Source organism: Siphateles boraxobius, unplaced genomic scaffold (assembly GCF_051911475.1).
Source record: "Siphateles boraxobius isolate OS27281-9 unplaced genomic scaffold, OSU_SipBor_1 7, whole genome shotgun sequence".
Lineage (NCBI taxonomy): Eukaryota > Metazoa > Chordata > Actinopteri > Cypriniformes > Leuciscidae > Siphateles > Siphateles boraxobius.
In genome coordinates this window covers 25,667,183-25,691,135 of record NW_027509197.1, presented here as the reverse complement: position 1 = coordinate 25,691,135, position 23,953 = coordinate 25,667,183, and the positions used below count along the sequence as shown (strand labels likewise).

The following is a 23,953-nucleotide window of genomic DNA, read 5'->3' as shown; positions in this document are numbered from 1 at the left end:
ATAATATAATATAATACAATATAATACATATTGCATCTGACGTTTTCTTGACTCATGAGAATTCTTTCGATAGAACTTTTATAAAACTTCCTTTTTAAAAAGAGGCGGGACTTGTGACAGAGCAGGAAGTGGCTTTTTGATAGACATCACAGAAAGCCGGTGTGTTTTATTGGACTTCTGAAAGAAAGAAGTATCCATGGCTGTTAAAGGAATGAAACTATCGAGTGTGTGTTTTCTGCTTTTATATTTGATAGTGACCGTGCTGGCTGGGTAAGTGAATATCGTGTTAATTTCATTGTTTAGGTTCAGTGCATTATAAACTCACTAACGTTACTCTGGCTGGTACACATGTTTCACTGTGATTGGTCTACGCCACTGTTCATGCATCATGCTGGTGAAACTCGTCATAAAGTATTTTATATAACCTCGTTATTTATTGTAATGTAATGCGTTTATTTAAAGCCAGGAGTGTTTTTTTTAATAGGACATTGTTTTATTTTTTTATTTTTAAGTACCTAACGTTACCGATAATTGCTGTAACAAGGCTGCAGCTTGTCATCGATGCCATATGTTTGTATACATTTTAGAAATATCTGAAGCTTTTATTGTGACTTGGCTGATTTCTTCGTCAAGATATGTTAAACAAACAGACATCCGTATCCATGTAACGTTAGCTGTATCTGTTCATCAATAATTTGAATGTATGAACTGATGTATGATTCAAAAGTTCTAAAATAATGTGTATTTTCAGGAGGGATTTCTACAAAATTTTGGGGGTTAGTAGATCAGCATCAATTAAAGATATTAAGAAAGCCTACAGAAAGCTGGCATTGCAGCTTCATCCAGACAGAAACCAAGATGACCCAAATGCCCAAGACAAATTTGCAGACCTTGGAGCTGCTTACGAGGTATGACTGTTGAAGTCATTTCACGTGGGGCTTTTTATTCGTTTTGACTACGCTTCAAATGTTTGACAGTTTTAAGTTATATATATTAAAACTGATGTGACTTAGTCTTCATGCAAATATTATGCGTAACTATAATACTAATATTTGAACTGGCTATGCTTTGTCACTAAAGCATCGCTAGACATATTTATTATTTCTGAACAAAACGTCAGTATATAATTCCAGTGAATATGACCAGCGTTCATAGCGTTGAGCGTTGATGTTAGAAACGAACCGATGGAGCGATTTGATTGGTTGGAAGAAATGTGTGGCCGCCTCTGATTGGTTGAACCATCTGCTTATTGTCATTCATATGATTTGTGACGTGGACCGCTAGTGTAGCTTGTACACAGTGTAGGCTATAATATTACCTAGTTTAATTGTTACACAGTAAATTATTTATTGTTTAAAGGAAATTAGTCATTGGTCGACATCATTGTATCATAAACAATATTGTAAAGGATTTTAAAAGTATACTTTTTCATATATAAATAAATATTTTAAATATAACATGCGAGAGTAATAATTAGACTTATATTAAATATATTTATATATTAAATTATGGATGATTAAATTAAGAATGAGTATATAATATGAAAAGATTGTACATCTGAGGTGTTTTTTCAGCAGGATGCTTAAAAGAAAGAAATTAGAAATTAATCCAGGGTTGCTTGCCTGGGCCAAAAACAACACCGAAAGCTACAAAAGCGCCCACCGGCTATTTAAAATGTGGTGGCAAAAATGCCCGTTATTTATCTGCTATCTAACATTTTGTATATTTCCTAATATCTAATCATGGCGTTCTGTTACAAAAAAATAATCTCATAAAGGTAGAACAACTTCGGGGGATAAAGTTAATTTCTGACATTGGCTATAAGTAAGTTAATTATGTTTTTCCAGGGTAAAAAAGACAATTTTCTTATGGTGCTTTTTAAACGCAGGTGCTCTCAGATGAGGAGAAAAGGAAACAGTATGATGCATATGGAGAGGAGGGGTTAAAGGAAGGCCATCAAAGTTCACATGGTGATATATTCTCCAGGTAAACAAGCCTACAATATTAAGATGGCACCCACCTAATTAACATTTTCTTTTACAGTTAACTGCTGATATTTTTGTGCATTTTTCCATTAACATTGTATGATTTGTCAAATATGAGCTTGTATTATAGATTTTCAGAAGCCTGATGCATAGTTGTTTATCTAGTTTCAGAAGCATGTCTATTTGAAACACAAATGTTGTCACTGGAACTGCACGTTCAATCTACACTATGTGACTGCACTGATATTCATATGTTTTTTGGTGTTGTTTTTCAAGTTTCTTCGGCGACTTTGGGTTCATGTTCGGTGGAAATAGGCAGCCGGCCGGGCGGGATATTCCCAGGGGTAATGACATCGTACTGGACCTTGAAGTAACCCTAGAAGAGGTGTATTCAGGGAATTTTGTGGAGGCGAGTTTCTTTTTGTTCTTGATCCCTCTCCATTCCCTTCCTGATGTACTGTAGTATTCAGACCTTCTGTGTTCTTTTATAGACTTTTGTTTGGCAGTGTACATAGTCACATGGTAATGTGCAGTAATCTCCTTTCCTTTTTCCTGTCTTTCCTGTGTCCTCTCTTCTTCAACACGTAGGTGGTACGAAATAAGCCTGTAGCAAAAGAAGCGCCAGGCAAAAGAAAATGCAACTGCCGGCAGGAAATGAGAACCACACAGCTAGGACCAGGTCGCTTCCAGATGACACAGGAAGTAGTCTGTGATGAATGCCCCAATATCAAGTAAGTTTGCCCGATAATTACTCTCACTTCGACTCACCAAGACGATTCATGATTTTTTAATAAACACTCTTTGTTTCCAGGCTTGTGAATGAGGAGCGAACACTAGAGGTGGAGATCGAGCAGGGTGTGAGAGATGAGATGGAATACCCTTTCATTGGGGAAGGTATAGGAAATAATTCTACAGATAACTCAGTACAGTAACAATTAATTTTATGAATTAGCTAGGTACTGCAACATATGATTTATCAAGTGTGTATCTGTTGTTTGACTGACCACAGGTGAACCTCACATTGATGGTGAGCCTGGAGATCTGCGTTTCCGCATCAAAGTTTTGAAGTAAGAGTAAAGTAATATTATATTATTGTGATAAGAACAATTAATTGAACTCTTAATGTATGTTTAATATACTTTAAATGAATGTACCTGTTTGAAAGAGTGAGATTTAAAATTGTCTTTCAGTTTATCACATGTAAATTTGTTCTTGTCCAGGCATCCTCTGTTTGAGCGCAGAGGTGACGACCTTTACACAAACGTCTCCATCTCTCTGGTAGAAGCTCTGGTCGGTTTTGAGATGGACATCACTCATTTAGATGGCCACAAGGCACGTTTAATTCCCCAGATTTTACTTTCAACAGATAGACTTTTTTTTTTTCTGTGAACTTGATTTATGGTTATGTTGGAATGTAAAATTTGGCTGGTACATGATTTGTATATATATATATATTAGGGCTGCAACTAACGATTATTTTGATAATCGATTAATCGGATAGAAATTAAATTCGATTTTTTTATTATTATAACTAAATAAAACCGTAAATCAGGGTATTTATGTGTAAAAGTGTACTTTAAAAAGTGCAAAAGCCACACATTGAGTTTTACTAATATCAATATTTGCATTGTTTTTAATGATAATTGCTGATGGCAAGTTGACAAACATGATTATTGTTAAAAAAATGATATCCAACATATTATGTTTTAACACAATTTTTGTTAAAACAAATTTACACAGACATGTTGTTCAGATGTGAATATCTGAACTAAAAACAAACTAAAAACATCTAAAATATATAATTCATTTAATTTTTATTTAAAATTAATTATATATAAGGATAAAGAATATAATATATATTATATATTATATATAAAAGAATAATATAAGGATAAATTGATTAAATAAATATAGAAAGACTGAAAACAATTGTGTGAACGTAGAGCCGCAGTAGATCGCGTTTGAAAAACAATTAAAACTTAGTAGACAAATGCTATAAAAAGAGAACGGAATGGAGGTAACGTTACCCAGCAAGCTAACAGGCTTGAGTAAAGGACAGGAGAAATTATGCATTAGTGCACAAGCATTTGCTGAAAACCACTGAGTACAGTGACTAAAAAACAATATTTTACTGCTGCTGTTATTAACTGCCTTTATATTTAGTGCTTCGCTTTGTAAAGAACGTTTTAATTTAACCTATTTCTGCGGTAGCGCTATTTTAATCCATCACTTACGTTGCGAGTGAACTGATTGCGCAACCTGATGCTCGAGACAAAATACAGACATCCCAAGATCCCGGAAGTCTCCCGCATATTGATTGCGGCGCGTGATTTTTTTTCCCAAACCACTTCAGTGGAAATCCCGCCCTGCAGCCGATTTAAAAGTTTTCATTGGTCATGTCAATCACTGTACTGATTGCCTACACCAAACACTGATCCCTAAACCTACCCGTCACTGTAACCTAAACCAATGAAATCGGCTGCAGGGCGGGATTTCCGCTGAAGTGGTTTGGGGAAAAAAATGACGCGATTGCGGCTCCCTGATGCCCGCGAATTAGTTCAAACTCTCGAAATCTAGAGCGCGCAAGCAAGAGCGCGCATGCGAGACAGAAGAGACTGCTCCAAACCGTGTAGCGCGCGCGCTCGGCAGAGCGCCTGAGGGAGAGAGACCTTGCGTGTGTGTGCGTACCAGTAAACGCTCCCCGTGACGTAAGCAGACCAACTAATCGATAATGACATTCGTTGACAACGATTTTCATAATCGATTATAATCGAATTTATCGATTAGTTGTTGCAGCCCTAATATATATATATATATATCATAGATAAAATTAATTTATCACAGCAACTAACCAACCATTAAGGTGGATATCCAACATTGGCTGGTAAATATTACTATTGACAGGTACAGACAACTTTTAAATGATTAGTTGATAACCAATGTGAACACAAAATAATATGCCTCCGTAATATCCTCCTGTTGTCATATGTTGTTGTATTAAAATAAGGCTGTTCACAGAGACTCATCTTGTGGTCTTGTAGGTGCACATTGTGAGAGATAAAATCACTAAGCCAGGAGCGCGTATTTGGAAGAAGGGTGAGGGCTTACCAAATTTTGACAACAACAATATCCGTGGATCGCTCATAGTCACCTTTGATGTAGATTTCCCAAAGGAGCAGCTGGATGACCAACAGAAAGATGGTAAGAGAACACCTAGAGAATATTAAACATTGTATTTATTTAAAATTGCCCCTCTTCTGTGTGACTACTGAGGTGTTTCTGGATGTTTTTGTGCATTTTGTGAGTTAATAAATTCAACAAATATTTTTTTCTCAGGTATAAGACACCTTCTGAAACAGGCACCATCTCAAAAGATTTATAATGGACTGCAGGGATACTGACAAACCAGCCAAGTAAATCAGGACTGATTGCCTTGTCCTTGTCTGCCCTTCTCTCACACACACACACACACACACACACACACACACACACACACACACACACACACACACACACACACACACTGAGGAACAAGAAAGGGGGTGTATTTTTTTCTTCTCAGGAAGGGTTGATGTTAATGTTTTTATTTGATTTTCTTATTATTATTTTCTTCATTTAAGTTTTTAAAAAGCCTTGTTTTCTCATGGAAAGTTTTTTTTTTTTTTTTTTTTTTTTTTTTTAACTAAAAATCCCCCACTCCAGATTAGTTTTAATTTTAAAACTAATATAAAATTATTAGTTTTTCCTTTATATGGTTTTCCTTTATATGTTTTCTATTTGGAGTAAGTAGTTCAAGACATTTTCCATCAGTTTAAGTGTTGGACACTAACTTTCTGCTATGACCTGTCAACAAACATCCACTCATGGATCAGCATAATGTTTAGTGCAAGTTGACCTGACAAAAACAGAAAGAGGACTGAAACTTCAAACCACAGGACAATTTAAACACCTGCCTCATCACTGTATGTCTTCAGGACCTTTCGTCAGGTGTTTTAAAAAAGGAACGATTATATGAATGTAAGTTCATTGAACTTAGACTCTTCAGTCTTTGGTCTGCTTGTTTTAAAGAACAGATTTATCACGGTTCCTGCAGTTGCTGTAGTTTTTGTGTTCAATCTACAAATCCTATTTGTGTGTGTGTTGCTCCAGTTTTTGACTGCCTGGTTCAGATTTGCCATCTGGTGTCAGGTCTATTTTCTCTGGGGTATTTACTTGGGTTTTGAAGTTCAAACAGAAGACCTCTTCAACTGTACTGTTCAGCTCTTTCCTGTGAATTTTTTATGTGATAGACTCACTTTCTTGTTTCTTTCAAAACCCCTCCTGATGTTCAGCCACTGGGTCTCTTTCTAGTTTGTCACTTTCCTTTGCAGTTTTGTGAACCGCACCAGACAAAACAGGACAACATCTTAGAATAACTTGTGCACAAGTTGGGGAAATACAATTTGCAATTTTCAGTTGAAAATTAAAAGTTTCTAATTATTGTTCAAAACAATTTAAGTTATTAAAAAATTAATAACTTTGTATGAAAACAGAGTATTTGTTTATTATGGAAGATTTCTATTTATGGGTGCTTATGAATGCTTCACATTTTTACCTTGCTTAGCTGTATTTCCTTAAAATTAAGGGATTACAGTGAAAATGTATGGTTTTTCATCATCTGTTATAGGCAGCAACTGACTTGACCACTAGATGACAGCAAATAATAATATCCAGGATTGGTACTTTTATAAAAAAAAAAAATACATATCAAGTTAAATATGCATTATAAGTTAGTAATGAAGGCATTAGAAAAATAAGAAAATTCTCTGAATTTTCTATTTGCATTTATTTATGCGAGTAAAATTAACATTTCTGTGTAATCTGTAACCTACTGACGCAATTTCCTCCCAATTTATAATATGGTAATTTAGAGCATTTACTTGTAATAAATGACAAATTACAAAAAATAGACCATGTCATGGCCAGCCCAATCTCCTGACCTGAATCCCACTGAACACCTCTTGTTTGTGATCAAGAGGAAGATGGTCACAAGCCACCAAACAAAATCCGAGCTGCTTGAATCTTTTCACCCAACAGCAATGTGAAGGTAAAGAGTAGCATGCCAAGATGCATAAAAGCTGTGAATGGAAATCAAGGTTATTCCACCAAATATTGATTTCTGAACTCGTCCGAAGTTAGTAGGCTATCGTGTTGTTTAAAGATGGATATAAGCGTGTTTTCTTTGCATTATTCTAGGTCTGAAAACATGGCATCTTATTTGTTTATTTGATCAGTTGAAGTTTTCTTCAAATAAATGATCTAGGCCTAAATGACAAGGTTTTTACTTAAAAAATCGTAAGAAATGTTGTCAGTAGCCTAGTTAAACAAAATTTTTCATTTTACTCAATATAAATAAGCATTCAATATTTTATGATTATATAGCCTATTTAAATATAGTGGCGGATTTTGGCATGGGCGACATGAACATCTTGACGGGGAAAAAAACAAAAAAGGATTTGAGCAATTGGTTTTAGCGCTCATTTACACATCAAGTCAATATCATGTCACCGTGTGGGTCATTCGGCCTGTTCAGGATTCGGGGTGTGCGCCCTAAAAAAAGCATAGAAAAAAAGTAGGACACACTCACTCAGGAGGACATGAGTAAGAGCGCGAGTTGGTTTGCCTCAGGAATTCCAGCAGAAGAAGTTGTAAATCAACTCAAATTGAAATTATGGGAAAAGACAAAATGTATTGCCACCACGAGCCTAAATAAGGAAAACAAAGAGGGGAACGTGCAAAAAATATAGGCCTACTATGGCGTTATGTGTAGCCTAATAAAATGCATAATAAAATAGGCCAATATCACTTATGTTATGCTATGTTGCTTGCTATGCTATTAGACATATTAGGGCATTGTATAATAACATTCCTTTTTCTGTCCAACTATCTTACATAACCAGACAAAAACTGATTTTGTAACATAAGAAATAATGTTTTTTTTTTTAAACAAACGTAATATCACCCACTTTATAAATGTTTTTACTGCACCGTTGTGCAGTTTTGGTGAAGTTGTATTTTTTATTGCCTCAATTTGTAATCATTTTAAAATATGCATTTATATAATATAGCAAAAAAGATTGTGCCATGGTTAAGTGGAAGATTGCTGCCATCTACTGGAAAACAAACACTTTAATATTAAATTACATGAATTCTCCATTACTGCCACTAGATGGAAGCAGAGTATTCCCAAGTTTTTAAAACATGGTGTTATGCATGTTACGTGTGTGTCTGTTTTCATTTGTTCTCCATGTGGATGTGTGAAGAAAATATTTCCTATATATAAAATATATTCTCATTTAATTCAATATCTAACCTTTTAATGACCTAAAAAAGTAAGAATGCTAATGTGCATTTGTTTCTCAGAATTCCAACATTTTTAGAAGTTATTAATGCCCACATTATAGGATGCATTAATTACAGCTCATTACAGATCAAAGGCCTTTGCTGTCTTTAATCATGCGATGGAATCCCACCCAGCTTTATAAGACCTACTGTGCTTGTGAATTTCTTGTGTGCACGTGAACTTTTGGTAAGGAATAAGCTCCCATACTGAACACTCCATATGGAGATTGATGTGTGTGTTTATTAATCACTGTCATGTTTGCAGATAATACAGTGTGTGTGGTGTCAGTCAGAGCAGAATGTGTCTGACATCGGGTTCACCCATTACCGTAGTGGTTATGACCTCTGACTGCGCTGCAGGTGGTTTTACTTACGCTATGCTGGAGGCCACTGAGCTGAGTCAGGCCTGAGCCTCACTCTGCGTGTCCAGGGTGAGAGGACGGGTGGTCGCCTATCTTGGGGAGGTTGTCTGTCAGGGTGTGGCCTGGAACTATTAGAGGCATCTGTTTGTATGACTGTTTTACAGTGTGGTTTTACATGTTGTGAATTTCCCTCTATCTCTGAGCCTGTGTGAGAACATTGTACACATGTTTGTTAGATAGAGTGACAAGGATGAAGAGAATCCGTTTGAATGTAAGGGACAGTCAAACCAAATGTGTATATGAGTGTTACGAGCGTTTGTAATTAAAGGGATGAAATAAGGCGTTTCCTTGAGGGTCTTGTTAGCAGGATAAAAAGTGTATGCGTGGAGTATATGGGGGGTCTTTCTCAAACATCTCCTTTGCATCTGCTCTGAAGAGTCATTCCCTCATCCCACAACTCCTAGCCACAGACTTCTCCGTATACCCTGCTATTTACCCTGCTTTGGGTTTCCTTCAAATCATACTCAAACCAAGACTTATGCCCCTTTTCCTCTGTTTCCCCTCCCAAATGGCCTCCAGAATAGATTTTTAACGCCCCTTTTGGTTGACGACTCTTGTTGGATGTACAGTATGTATATGTTTTGCACTCCCACAATGATATTACTACTATAGGAGGGGGAGTTTCTGCTGGTGGTCCACCGCATGTCCTAAGAGATTTTGAATTTGGGTTGACAGCAGTCACTAGAATATCGCTCAGACCTACTGAGTTGATAAGTGTCGTTCACTTTCTTGTCAATTATATGGTATTCTGAAAATATATCTTTATGCATAAGTGCAGCAATAGATTATAATATAATCTTGTTCGCCCTCTTTATTGTGCCCTGTACCTATAAACAAATTATAGTTTACTTGGCAGTTCTATAAAAGATGAGTTCATCCCAAAAAAATAAAAAAAATAATACAATTCTGTCATCATTTACTTACCTTCATGACTTTCCAAACATGTATAACTGGGCTACTTGCTTTCACACAAATTTAAAAAAAAAGTGAAAAATTGGTTGCTCAATGAATGGGGCATTCAAGCTTTAAAAAGAACACAAAAGTTGAAGCTCAATATTGTCCATATGCTATATGCTTTCTTAGATAGCATATACTGTGGCCTAAATGTCACAAATCTTTATATTTTTTTAAATCACCGCAGTGCGATTATAAGTGAAGTGGCGATTTCTGGTTCTTGAACAAACAATTCTTTTGAGTGAATGAATTATAGACGAATCAGACTGATCCGATTCGCAATGATCCGTTCACATCCATTAATTGGATGGAGAGCAAAGCAATCGAATGAAATTGGAATAGGTTTACCTGTATATATTTTTAAGTTAGTAAGTCCTCGTTTATTGTACTTGCATTACAGCGATCATCAGAGTCTAGAAATTCTCCTGTTGTGTTGCACACAGATTTGGAGAGGCTTTTATAGTTTACTAATTGTTGATTTTTTATGATATGTTGAATCTATACTAATATTTTCACAAGACACATAAGCACAATAGTTTTTTTCAAAACAATCCTGTCAGGCTGTAGATTTTAATGGCACAATTGCAGAGGCTTCCTGGCAGTGCTGGGTCAAAGCCACCTAGCACTTCCACTTTGCTTCACTTTTGCAGTATGTTTTGTTAATGATTTAATGTTTTTAACTGGTTAATTCTCTCTAATTTTGCTCATTTTGAGTCTGCACCAGGATCAGAATGTTTTTAGTTTAAATGTGTTAACCTTAAATATGCAGTTTAGATGTCTTTATAAAAGTAGGTTTTATTTAATCTACGATTTTAGTTGAATAAAACCTAGCGGGATAAATATAGGTTTATTGCTAATAATGATAATAATATTAAATTATTATAATATATTTTTTGCAAGGGTTCCGCTACGAGAATAACAATCTGTGTCATGATTAATTGCATGTGGTTATCAGCGCTCCACCAACATATTGAAGGCACATATGGGAAAAACAGGGTATCCAAAATAGCAGTAGGCCTACTTGATGGACAAATCCAGCTATTTTGTGGCTAGAAGCCTGAAGTGAACAAAAGGCAGCGCTTGTGTAGAATAATACATGTCAGTCGTCTTCAGCCCACTGGTGCTTTGAAGGCGGCTGTGGATGGCCAGCACCGTCCCATGGCGCAGAGAGCCTGTGTACGCTGTGCTACTATATAAAAGACTGTCGATTCAAAGGCAAAAAGCCTCAACTATTTAACAGCGAGTTGTGGGCTCTAATTATGGGAAACGCAGGCAGGAAAAAGTGGCTTGGGGTTTTTCAGTCCATCTGTTTGTGAGGTCAAGATGCTGTTTTTTGAAATATTTTCAGGGCTAAACATAGATGACTGTCATTATGGACAGTCTCCTAAGAATGTCTCAAATATACTGCATCCCTATTTCACAAGCTAATGCGTTGCTGCGGGGGCTGAAACTGGACTTTGGCATCCACATCCTCAGGAAGAGGTGGTAGAGTCATCTGAACCAGAGACACAAACAGCGCTCAGACCACCGGTCTTGATTAGACGGGCTGCATTTGACTGCATTTGACACAAGGTTAAGTACAGCATTTATTCCTTACAGGCACGTATGGGCTACTGTACGGAAATATACAGGATCACACTGTACTAATATCCCATAAGGGTTTGCGTTCAACTGGAACTGAGAGAGGCACTCTCTCCCATTTTATCCCCCTCAGCTTTTATCACCAGTGACATGGTTTTGAAGTAACATTATACTTGAATATGGCAATCATTCAGTACCATAATATGTACAAAATGACCATTGGTAACACTATTTGATACCATCAGTGTACCCTGGTACACCACAGTATTTTTTTGTTGCGTTGTTAGGTTGCCGTTGCCTGAGTTGTTAGTTGAACTATCTGCTATCTAATTTCAAAAACACCCACAAGTTCAGCAGGATTTTTTAAAATGAGACCAAATGTATGTATGTGAAACTACAGCAAGTGTGCATTAGAGATGTTTGAGGACTGCAGCGCTGCTGAAAGCAGTCTTTGTGTGGGTGTGGAGCCCATCCTACGCCCTCCCCGCAGCCGCGGTGCCCAGGCCCTGTGGTGGCGGATCACAGTTAATAACTGTGCGGTTGGCTGTCAAGAGCACTTAGCCTGATGCTGGGCAGGCAGGACCTATGAACAGAGCTTCCTCTGGCCGATTGAGACTGAGAGTGCGTCGAGTGTGTGTGTGTGTGTGTGTGTGTGTGAATGCGTGCCCATGTGCACCAGGATCATGACCTTAAACATTGGGAAGAAAAAAACGAGCATGTGAAGGTGTTCATGTGGTTCACCTTTATTTGACTCTTACACTATCTTTTTGAGATTAGGATGCTTTAATGGGCTTTTTGATGAGCCTTATTAATTTGAATATCACCATTTTGTATTTTTTTTTTTTTGTTGCAATTTGCATTGCCAGGCAACACTATGATGCTTTAATGGGCTTTTTGATGAGCCTTATTAATTTGAATGCCACCATTTTGTATTTTTTTTTTTGTTGCAATTTGCATTGCCAGGCAACACTATGAAACCAAGGTGATCAATAATTTGGCTCATAATACATAATTCAAATCAATGTCCCACACTGTAAAAAAAAGTTTGTAAATTTTATTGAAAACGATACTGTAAGTTACCTTACCATATACAGTGAAAAATTATAAATGGTTTAACACAGAATTTTATTATAAAATACTCTAAAATAAATGCACTGAAAGTATTACCAGACCATTTAAATTTTAAATTAATGTAATACTCAACAAGAAAAATTTGTAAAATGTACTTTTACTGTAAATTTTTGTGAAAAAAAAAAAAAAATGTAAAAAAATAAAAGCCCCCCAAGATGCCTTACATATCTAATTCAAAATAATTGTGTTTCTTATATTGTGTTATCTGTTATGCACATTAGGGTGTTTCATGCTACATTTTATGTTATTTATGTTTAAATGATTTAGTGTAGGTATAAGGTTATAAGTAAAGGTTATTAAAAAAAACATAAGATCGTGACCAAAAATGTATGCACATCTTGATGGAAATAAATGTTGTGATATTATTTCCATCAAGATCTTGTATTGATAATGCAAAAGTCAAGCACTCTGGTAAGTCTACTCCTTCACATCTCAAAGACTTTCAATGAATTTAAGGTCTGGACTCAGAGGTGCCAATTCATGTGTGGAAATGATTCTTTATGCTCCCTCCCAACCATTCTTTCATAATTTGAGCCTGATGAATCTTGACATTGTCATCCTACAATTTGGCCATGATGTGTCTTCCTACATGGTGGTTTAAGAAATTAAAAGCTACACACTCTATCAATTAGGGTTAGAAGAGCTGTTGCCAAACATATAACATAATAATCACAGCAGATCCAGTCATAGACTCTTAAGCATTTGCCTATTTAAATCCAAACAGCGACTTTCTTTTTGGCCGGGAATTGTATATTTTTTTAAATTGTAAAATTCGGGCAATTAGCTGACACTTTTTTTAGATTTCCATTTAACTGGGTATTTTGTACAGTGCAGGTAGGCCTAAAGTATATTTTAGTTTTAACTTTAGTAATCAGAAAAAGTAGACTGCTGCAGAAAATGCAAAATGCTTTTCTGTTGCTTCTCTCTGCAGTGTGAATTGATACTTTGGCCGACATTTACAATAACCTCCCGATGAGGAAAACCTGAGTCGAATGGCTTTTATTTTGTTGTCAAACAAAGCAAGCTATACACTGTCTGTTTGGGATTCAAAGTCCAGCTCATCCTCAAGCGTGTAGATTAGATAAAGGCGCATACAGACAGGGATACCCGGCCTTCAGCTGTTCCATTCCTAATACCATCTGATCCTGGTACAGATAACAAGGTGACTGCTTTTGTATTGAAAAAAGCTGGACATTATCTGTACAATTGCTGAGGTTTGGGAAGCACATTGTCAGACATAACAATAACACAGTAGTATATTGCTTTTTGACAGAATTTTAAATATAGATTACTTGTAAATCACCAGAATGAAAATACTGTTTTAATGTGTGACTGCACACTTTTAGAGCTCTCCAAATAGCTATTTGGACCGTAATTTAATGGGTAGAAGAAAAGTGTTGTATTTTTGTTTCATCGATCATAGCTCATTGATCCCTTCCACACCTTTCCGCAGTCCCTTTTCCCAGATCGTGGCATTGGTTACTGCTGCACAGGCTGTCAGTCAGCGTGCTCCAGGGCTCCTGTATCAGACTCCCTTGGGTGGAGGCTAGAAAAAGTTCCCTGCGGTCAGGCCAACAAATTAGATCCCAATCAGTTCGAAAACTCCAAACGCTGCTTCTAGCCAGACCCCCAAGCCTGCAAACACAAGCCACCTTGCAGCTCTGATTCCACCTAGTGCTGCACAAAGCAGAGACAGCTTTGGCCTTGTCCCTGACTAGACCCCTGAGCTCACCACCATTCCCTTCTCCTCTCCCCATACAGTCTTCCTGAGAGAAACCAGGTGCTACAGAGGCTGAAATAGTGTTGGCTGTTCTTCTCCTTTCACCCCTGGAACTGGTACGCCATTTCCCACTACTTGGATCATTTGCACTATCACCTTTCCACTTGCTTTTTCAATTTCTTGCTTTCCAGTTCAAGTCACATCAGAGACATCAAAATTGCACCGTGCAAATTATAATGTGGAAAATGTCCAGCTCGGTTTACCGAATAGGCAATTTTTTTTACGACAACTCCAGGTTGTGAGGAGATGATGTTTTGTCTGTTGTGTAGCCAGCTTAAAAATGGCAAGTGGATATGTTTTGCCACTACAAATCATATGCATGAAGTTAATACATTTTATATCTGTCCAAACTAGCTCTGGATTGTTTTCTGCTAACTTTTGGTTACCCCCAATAATTGAAAATTTAAATGCAAACTTTATTCAGAACATAATGACTCTACTACAACTCCATCTTTGTCACTTGAGTTGTTGTGCAAGTTATTTATGAACTGTATGTGACCACATTGATTGTAACGAACAAACACTGTCACTATTAATCATTCTGACAGGTTTCACTGGCACATGCTGAACAATAAATACAGTGCAGTTAATTACAAATTTGGCAGTTAGTGGAACCAAAAATTTGCGTAACCACTAACCAGATTTTTCAAACTATATGCAATATTGTTAATTGATAACGTTTCAGTTAGAAAGGACAAATAGTTAACCAGATGTGCGAGTTATCAAATGAAGAAGGTGAATTGTCAGATATGGTTAGCGAAAAGCATTAAGCGTCGCATCAGTTCTGGCAGGTCACGTTAGTCAAGCTCGCATCAGCTGACTCTCAGCTGATCCACGTCTACCTATAGGAATATGTCACTGTATACATGTATAAGCTCCTTCAGTATTATCAGCAGCTATCGAGTTTCTCAGGAGCCAATTACCCTCCTCCATCCCCAGCTCCTCCTCTCCTCCTGTCAGTATGGCATTCTGACTCCCATTGAATCAGAATAAATTCTCTAATTATGTTGTACTTTAAAATCTTTAATTAATGATATCTGCAAAATACATTATGCAATACAATACATTCTAAGAAAGCAATACATTGGTTCTGTTCTGTTTACCCTAAGGGGGGGTTGTTGCTGCTCTCCCTGTTCTTATCCATGCTAGGCTGCATGGATGCGCAGGGAGTCCTTTCCCAGAACAGAACCATACCGCCAATCCTAACTGTATGCAATTGCCAATCGTATTTGACGATAGTGGTCCTGACAGAATTATAGTTGCATGACACAGGGCAAAAACTGGAGTCAGGTTCATGCTCATTACTATTTCTAATTGCCGCTCCAAGATTATATTTGTCATTTGCTGTAATACAACAAAGTTTTTGACACATCCAACACTTAATTCTGGATGTCTTGCACTAGAAACCTTTTTATTTTATTTTTACAATGTCTTTCTTGTGTTACAGAGTGTACAATCTAAGCTATTATTCAGTGCCATCACTTATTTAGTTTATTTTATTAGATATATCATGCTGAACCGAAATCAAGCTTTTTGCATAACCATTAATGTACTTGCTGCTGGACCCCACCCTTCATCTGAGAGTCTTTATCCTCTAAATAGCTTGAAGGCTATTAAGTTAATTAATGGCATATGGAGAATGAGGATCACCCAGAATCGAAGTCTCATGCAGTTTTTATCCCATTGTCTTATTTCTTTGCTATTCCTCCTTTCCTCAGTTCTTTAGTGTCAGACCAGGCCAGTGCCCCTCTGTTACCCTCTGTTCCCAAACCGGGCAGATCCAATGGTCATCTATTACTCATTCAGAGATTCCTTTTAAATATGGCTCTGGCTCCTCCTTCCCTCTTCTTGCTGCTCAATCCTGCCAAAATCCTTTTCTCTAATGAACTGTTTGTATGCTGTCATTGTCGAAGAGCTGAGTGTTACCTAAAAAAAGTGTTGGGAGTGAAAAGAACATGGGGACGAGCCAATACATATAGCAAGAGGGCTTGAGGTAGGGGGGGTTCTAACATCGAGGGGAGGGCGCTAAACTGATCTGGTTTGCACTCTGATGAATATATCTGTATGTGATTATTTTGACAGCAGTTATAAACCCATAAGGTCTGGCCCCAGTTCCTGCTCTTGTTGATTTAAACCACTGAGCCCCATAAATAATGGCTGATTAAGTGGCTGCGCCAGCTCTCTTAGCCCAATTTACCGCTGCTTGGGTCTGAGGTCTATGGCCCTAAATGTGTTCTGCATTAGTATTACTGAAGAGGACTGAGAAAGCAAGGCGACTGGTCCCATTAGCCAGAGGAAGCCCTCAATAAAAGAGGATTTAATGCATTAAATACAATACATTTAAACATCTTTTGATAAGCATTTGAACAGAGTTAAACTGTGCCTGGATTCAAAGGAAATGTGGCTGAGATATTATGTTGTGAGCAGTCATAAATATGTCACTCTAAGTAAACACATTTATTGAAGTCGTTATAGATGCAAATGCATGTACATTCACTCTAACTGCTCTTTTTATGTTAGTCACTTTTTACACTGCATCAACAACTCAGATGCCATTAGTGACGTATAGTAGCCATTGTTGTTGGAGGAAAATGTACGTCATAGAGATGCAAGATATATCAGTACAATATTGGATTATTTTTTATTGAATGTATTGATTTTTACATTTAGGTTACCTTTGCCTTCAAATAGCGCTCACTTAAAATTTAATCTTTAAAAATACTATGATTGTTATGATTTTTCTTACTGCACAAAATAATGTGGTGATGCCTAAATACACTTATAGAATTTAAGAGATGATATTTAAAAGATTGATTTTAGGATAGTGATTTATTTTTAATTTATTTATACAAAATAGTATAGAATTTAATTATGTTCCATTTAATGTTATCTGCCATAACATAATCGGTTTTGACAGAATTTTAATATCATTGCATCCCTAATAGGTCATTGACTGTATATTTCTTCAAGTGAGTAGTATCTGTGTGTTATTTTTAACCAATAAAAATCTAGGAGTTTGTAGTTTATGGGATGCAAAAATATATTATAATAATAAAAGAAAAGGAGCTCCTGACAACAAATTAAGTTTCTTTAAAGCAAGGCATAATAATTGTTGAAATATTAAGAGTCATGAACTTAATCCATTCAATTTAAATTCATTTTTTATTCAACTCTAAATTTTCAGATTTACTCTAATGATTTTACAGCACAGAGTTTCAGTACCAGTTGGCCTCTGAAGTGTGAGAGCTCCCTCCAGCTGTCACTTATCCTGTTCAACAGTGCAACGATTTGGCAAGCAGTCTTTCTGACAAGGGAAGCAGGCGCAATGGTGGTAAGTGTGCTTTGAAATTTCATTTCCCCGTCTTTAGTGGGATAACATTTCACCACTTTAGATTAGCCACCCCAGGTCCCATCAACACATTTAAGAGGGCGACCTCCACCTTCCCCCTCCGCAGCGCACAGTGAGACGCCTGAGATGACGGCGCTGTGTTAACCTGGCCAAGGGCAGCATAGCAATAACAAACACAGGATCACAGAACCAGTGCGACCCCTGACCTCAGAGCCCTTGCCCAACACCACATAGATTATTATCAAACGGAACAACTTCAAGACCCAAAAAAGGCAGGAGGGAAGAGATATTCAAGTATTTTTATATATTGTTTAATTTTCATTACAATAAGCCTATAAAAAGCAGTTTTGAATTTAATTTTTTATGAAATATAATTTGCTTAAAAAAATTTGATTTGATGCAAATGCAACAATCCTTTTAACTTTTAAAATTAAATTACTGTTTTAGGACAAACATTTGCACAAATATATTTGTTTCTTTAGTAATGCTAAACCAGTGGCGGCTGGTGATAATTATTTTTTGGGGGGCGGGGCGAAAATAAATACAAATAATTTTCAGATGTTTGAGGTCTCTTACCCCCGTTCTTGTCCACAAAACTTCAGTGACGACACTTTGAAATAAAAGACAGGGAAAGCAAAAAAGGGCATTTCTAACATCACATCCAGCCAGCCACCTGCGTTTCTCATAACAAGCGCGGGTGAAGCTCCAGGTGTAGCCTCGTCCTGTGTCACTGGCCTGCTGCTGGATTTGTAAATCGTTTTGGTCTGGTCCGAGAACCTTTATCCTTTTTTTTCTTCCAGCGAATGCCTTGTGAAAGGATTTTTTTGTTAATCAATGACAGACTTTGGTTTAACTGCTGCCATTATCTCTACGAAAGTGATCAGGCTAGCAAGGTTTTGGCGGAGTCGCCTGCGCACTCGCAGTAGTGGCCAAGAGCGTAAAGTTGAATGACAGGTGACGAGAACCAATCAGATTGGATAAAATAACATGTATTCAATTCTGATTCGCCAGGGACTTGGCGACATGTGTCCGGAGGAGAATCTTTAAGAAACCAATTAGAGACCAGCTTCAGGTCACATGCTGCCCGAAAATGTAAGGACTCAGATAGACACAAGGGGGTAATCCACCAGCCGGAAACTGAAGCCTCGCGGGAGCCGCCATTGTAGCAGAACTTCACCTGCTGTTAGCATTCCATTGACTCCCATTCATTTTGGCGTCACTTTGACAGCGAATAACTTTACATCTGAGACGTCCAAAGACTTCATTTGTCCATTATTTATTAATAAAGAAACACGACAATGTATAAAAGGCTCCATTACTTTGTATCTTATGTTTTTGTAAAAATAGGCTAACGATTGCGTCATAACCACGTGACTTTCTGTCGCACAATAAAGAAATTACCGTATAGACAGGAGGAAAAGCTTGAAGGCAATCTTTTACTGTCTATGAGGCAATCAGGGGGACATAGAGGCATAAAGTCAAGGGAGAAGCCCATAGATAGAGAGTCCATAAAAGCAACGGGACAAAATATTTCTACAACGTTTTTGAGGATTTAGGTGATTCAGATTTGTCTTGTCACAGCTACTAGAAGATTTACAACTGTCAGACCGCAGTCGCTCAGCCATCAGGAAGTGAGTGCTCTAATCGGGCTTCAGTTTTCTCCGTTGAAATCAAGGGGGTCGCTGTGTCCATTTCTTTTACTGTCTATGGAAAGACATCCATTTGTCTGGCGTTCTTCGCCCATGAAAACACATGAACCATATTGAAAAACATAGAAAATAGTTAACCGATTAAAGACAGTTTTTATTAAATGCTGAGGCTCTTACTACCAGCCTGCACATCGTATGAGTAAACTATTTTATTGTATACATTTGTATACGCCTCAGCGCCCTCTATTGGCAAGCTGCCACTGCATTGACTAATACTACTAAATATTCATTTTTACTTTAAACAAAATATGCAAAAAGAAGGATACTAAATGTCTGTGTGGTTTGCAGCCAAATTCTGTAGTCGTTTTCTTCAAATCTGTGATACTTTGCCTTAAAACATGTCTCTTGTGCATGCCACTGAGTCATAATTGTAAATGAACTGAAATGTAGACTGCAAACATGTCACGGAGAAAGAGAAGGATCAAATTCTGTGGTACTGCTCTGAGCTGAGTCTGACAGGCTGCTCTTGTCCAGAGCTCTCAGACCTGATTGAGATTTTAATAAGTAAGAGTAATATGACCTGGCTCCAGTCCCCATTTCTCTCTCTCTCTTTCTCTTTGTATTTTCTCTGTCCTTTCACTCAGTGTTTTAGAGCATCAGAAACACATAAATCTATTCCAGGTTTGAGAAACTTAACAGAGCCAAGGACGATTTAAAACTGAGAAGGTGGATCAGTAATGTGTAATACTACTCACTGCTTTAGCCCTCCCTTCTTTAACAAACTCATCAGCTCATGCAATGTTCCCATCCGACAGAAAATTCTCCTCGTCTGAGTCTGAACGAGACCCCCTTTTGGGTTTACCCTTCATTTTATTAAAGTTCTTCAAGAACAAACCTATAGCCATCATCAGCTTCCGAAAGCAAACCGTAAATCAGACTGTTTGACAGACGACAAGCCAATCACAGACATTAGCTGGCAATGACCCGGTTCTTCTTTGGTGAGTGGCAGTAAATGATTCACGCTAAGTGTCATAGTTCCGCCCAGTCTTGAAACCAAACTTGTGCAGGCCGCTTGCTTTAATTGATTGACTAGGCCGTGCTTATGCCAAACTGCTGTCAGTGAAAGCTGTGAGAGTCAGAAAAGCCAGATGGCCTGATGAAGAGTGCCCGGAGTCATCCGCATCCGCATTGTGGTGTAACAAGTGGTGAGTAAATTGGGTAAGAACTTTTCATTCGATACCTATCTGTCCAAATGTTTGGCTGAAGATTAAGTGTAAAGCCCAAATTTACAAGTGGGTTTTACTGATTGCTGCAGCATTGTATTGTCAGGGCTGTGCTTGAGATGTGTGACTGTGACTGTGTTTGTGGACTTCCTTAGGAATTTGTTTATTGTCCTAGTCACTAGCACTAGTGGACTTTGGTCCCTATTAAGTTAGTGACAACATAAATGGCATCAGCATCAGTAGCTGTAAACAACTCCCATCCGCCCTTTCCATCACCTGAGACAAACCTTTGATAAGAGCCAGTTCTCCTTGAGTTTGGTGCATCGTGTGTCTGTGTAAATGTTGGTTCTTTGTCTAGACATCTAGTGGCTTGCCTGTTCTTGTGCTTCCTGTGGTTTTCCTAGAGATATAGAGAAAACCTTCACTTGTCATAAGACTCTAAGATTGAATTGTTGGGGTTTAGAAAAATGCTGCCAGGGTGGGCCAGTGGATAGCTGAAACAAGATCCTTTCTAAGGCTTGAATTTGGTGGGTTCACTTTTAAACTGCTGAGTACAGTGATTTTTTAAAGAAATAGGCATAGGAAGAGTTGCTGTTCAGTAATACTGTTTTTTTTTTTTTTACAATATTTATTTATGCATAAACACACAAATATATCCTAATTAAATAAAAAATATGCAGTAGAAAATATTGTTGCATTGATTAAGTTTTTGCAACATTGAAATATAATTTTGTCAGTAAATTTGCGAGTTATAATGATCTTGGTTTCTTAGTAAAATAATAATTAAGTAAATTATCCGATTGAAATATAAATTTACTAAATAAATTGCACATGGTTTTGACACTCATAAAAGACATTATTATTTCATTCAAAAGCAAGAAATATAGAGACAAATTTTATTTTTTTTCTTAACAAAACATTTTAAATTCAAATACTCTAAAAAGCAACAATATTTAACCTACTTCATAAAGCATTTTTCCTCATTGTTGAAGAAGGTTGTTAGATCAGCAAACGCACAACAACAGCCCTCGACCTTTTAGTACTGTGCTGTAATTTCTTACCTTCAGCACAGACTTGCGATGTCCTTTGACGAGGTTCCTTATCAGCTGAACTTGAATAAATTCATTAGGACAGCACTGCGCGAGTTATGTGGAAGGTCAAAAACTAATCTTGCCCAACAGACGTCCTGGTTTTCTTGTCAAGTGGGCAGATCACATTCTTAAGTGCCCCTCCTCCGCTTTCAAACGCTGGATCAATTTCTTTTTACTCTGTTTATGTTATCATTTGTAAATCTTACCAGAGCTGGACCGTGAGGCACAAGGGGGACTCATACAAAGTCTAATGAAGTATTTACAGATCATTCCAACTGTCAAATACTTTTGCTCAATGACATAGTGCAGAGTGCTCACGCTTAACAACTCGCGTTTGCTTTCCAAACCCCTGCATGAATGTCTCAGGTCAGGCGGGTTTCATTTCAGGTAAATATGTTATAATGCAAGGACCTGCAGAATCTGTAGTTTTTAGATTTAGTGAAGGGTGTTTTACGGTCTCATGCAGTGAGCATTTCTACTTCGATCCGTGCGAAACGTTCTCGTAAATTTGTAAAACACGCAGAACATATATTGTTATATATATATATATATATATATATATATATATATATATATATATATATATATATATATATATATATATTGGAGAACCATGTGTCCATTGAAAAATGAATAGGCCTATCTTTTTCAGCACATGAATATCGATGGCAGTTATTTATATTAATTATAGTTTTCCCCGCCCCCCAATGGTTTTGTTTTTATGAACCTCTCCTGATACTTTCTTTCTCCACTTTTAGTAATAGGCTAATAATAATAATAATAATAATAATAAATTATTATTATTATTATTATTATTATTATTATTATTATTATTATTATGTTTTCTTAAAATCTTGTTGTGGAAGATTTAGACATGAAGGTCTTAAGTGGAATTTAAACTATTGGGAAAATACAGGGGATTCGTGACCTCTGAGTGGAAGCAATTAGTGTCCTGCCAATTAGAGTTTCGTTTACAAAACATGTTTAACATTTATTTTTGGTGTTGTTTTGTTTCAGCCTAATTATAATTGGCAAATGTTAGCTAATATGTATAATTGTGGCAATATTAATAATATAACATGAGACCATTCACAACCTTCGTCCTAATGTAACGGAAAGAAAAAATAAAAAGGCATGGATTTAAGATACTACAGCAAAACGTATTTAATTTTCTAGTGACGACTTCCTTTGTATTTCACTGTTTTTATCTGCCGCGTAAAGGCGCATAATTGTCGATAACGTAGCGAAATCACACTTTTAAAATCATCTTAATAACGGTCGGACGTTTTACTTTATAAGAACTAAAGTTTATCGTTAAAGGAGCTGTCAGGTCTAAAAGTGCTGACTAATACCGAACATGGACATTTCTGAAATTAAGACTATTAAATATAGGCCTACTATTATTGAATATAAAACAAGTATGCATTTAGCAAGACAGAGTATCACACGTTAGTGCTCAACAAGCTACATATTAATGAAAGGTCTTTAATGACACTGTACAACTTGTGACTGCCATTATGCAACATGCAATGAAACAAACGGAGTTATAGCCTACCTTAATTCAGGCCTGTCACGTGGCATGCATAGACTGCAGAATATTATTGTAACATCGGAAATTATTCTCATAGGCTAAATATGCATTTTGGCTTTGCAGTAAAATACATCAATTTAATTTGAAGTGATTTTGACTGTTTTACCTGAAGCAAAGACCATTTACGTCATAAATGGTCTGAGACTCGTTCATTTACGTTATGCATAGCCTACTTGTATTATGTAGTTATTATTATTAATAGGCCTATCAAGGAATAAATGTGGAATAACAACGGATTGAATGGTCTCCTTTAGTTAGAATGTTTACTATAAACATAGGCCTGATTTACAATTGATTTAGGCTACATACAGTATTAATATGTATCAAAGGTACGGTGTAGCGAAACGAATAGATTGCATAATGAGTTCACTAATTGTTTCTATATATTGACTCATAGCAGACTAGCCTTCGTTACGTTAGTGTTGTCTTAAATGCTCTTGATTAAAAAAATCGTTTACTAATCTAATTTCGGAAATTGTGTTTAGTCATTCTGATTACAAAACTTGTGTTCTTTCTTCCTTACGGTTTGATAGTCACCTTTGAAATTTGTAGTGGTTCACATGAGCTTCAATCGACACAGGTACGTTTTCCGTTTGTGCCTTTATTTAGTTACAGAGTGAAAACAACATTAATTTATTATTTGAATCGTCCACCACCTCCACTCCATCTCAGCCCTGTGTATAAGCCTAAAAGACTACAACTTCACTTCTGGAATCACAGTAATTGGATCTGTAGTTTTGATTGTGGCCACTAGACGATGCTATTTCCACATACTAGACCAGTCAGCCTATCAGCAATGACCGGAGGGCACTTTAG

General features: G+C 36.9%; 1 protein-coding gene across 1 annotated transcript; it reads left to right on the top strand.

The window, feature by feature from the left end:
- The first annotated feature begins 96 nt into the window (after nt 1–96).
- Nucleotides 97–6,514, top strand: dnajb11 (DnaJ heat shock protein family (Hsp40) member B11). The gene is made up of 10 exons (XM_077217101.1): nt 97–270; nt 752–908; nt 1,889–1,986; nt 2,262–2,394; nt 2,574–2,716; nt 2,797–2,879; nt 2,995–3,052; nt 3,206–3,317; nt 5,027–5,186; nt 5,322–6,514. The coding sequence occupies exons 1-10, from the start codon at nt 197–199 to the stop codon at nt 5,384–5,386; spliced, it is 1,083 nt and encodes a 360-aa protein (XP_077073216.1). The 5' UTR covers nt 97–196; the 3' UTR covers nt 5,387–6,514.
- The last annotated feature ends 17,439 nt before the right edge of the window (nt 6,515–23,953 follow it).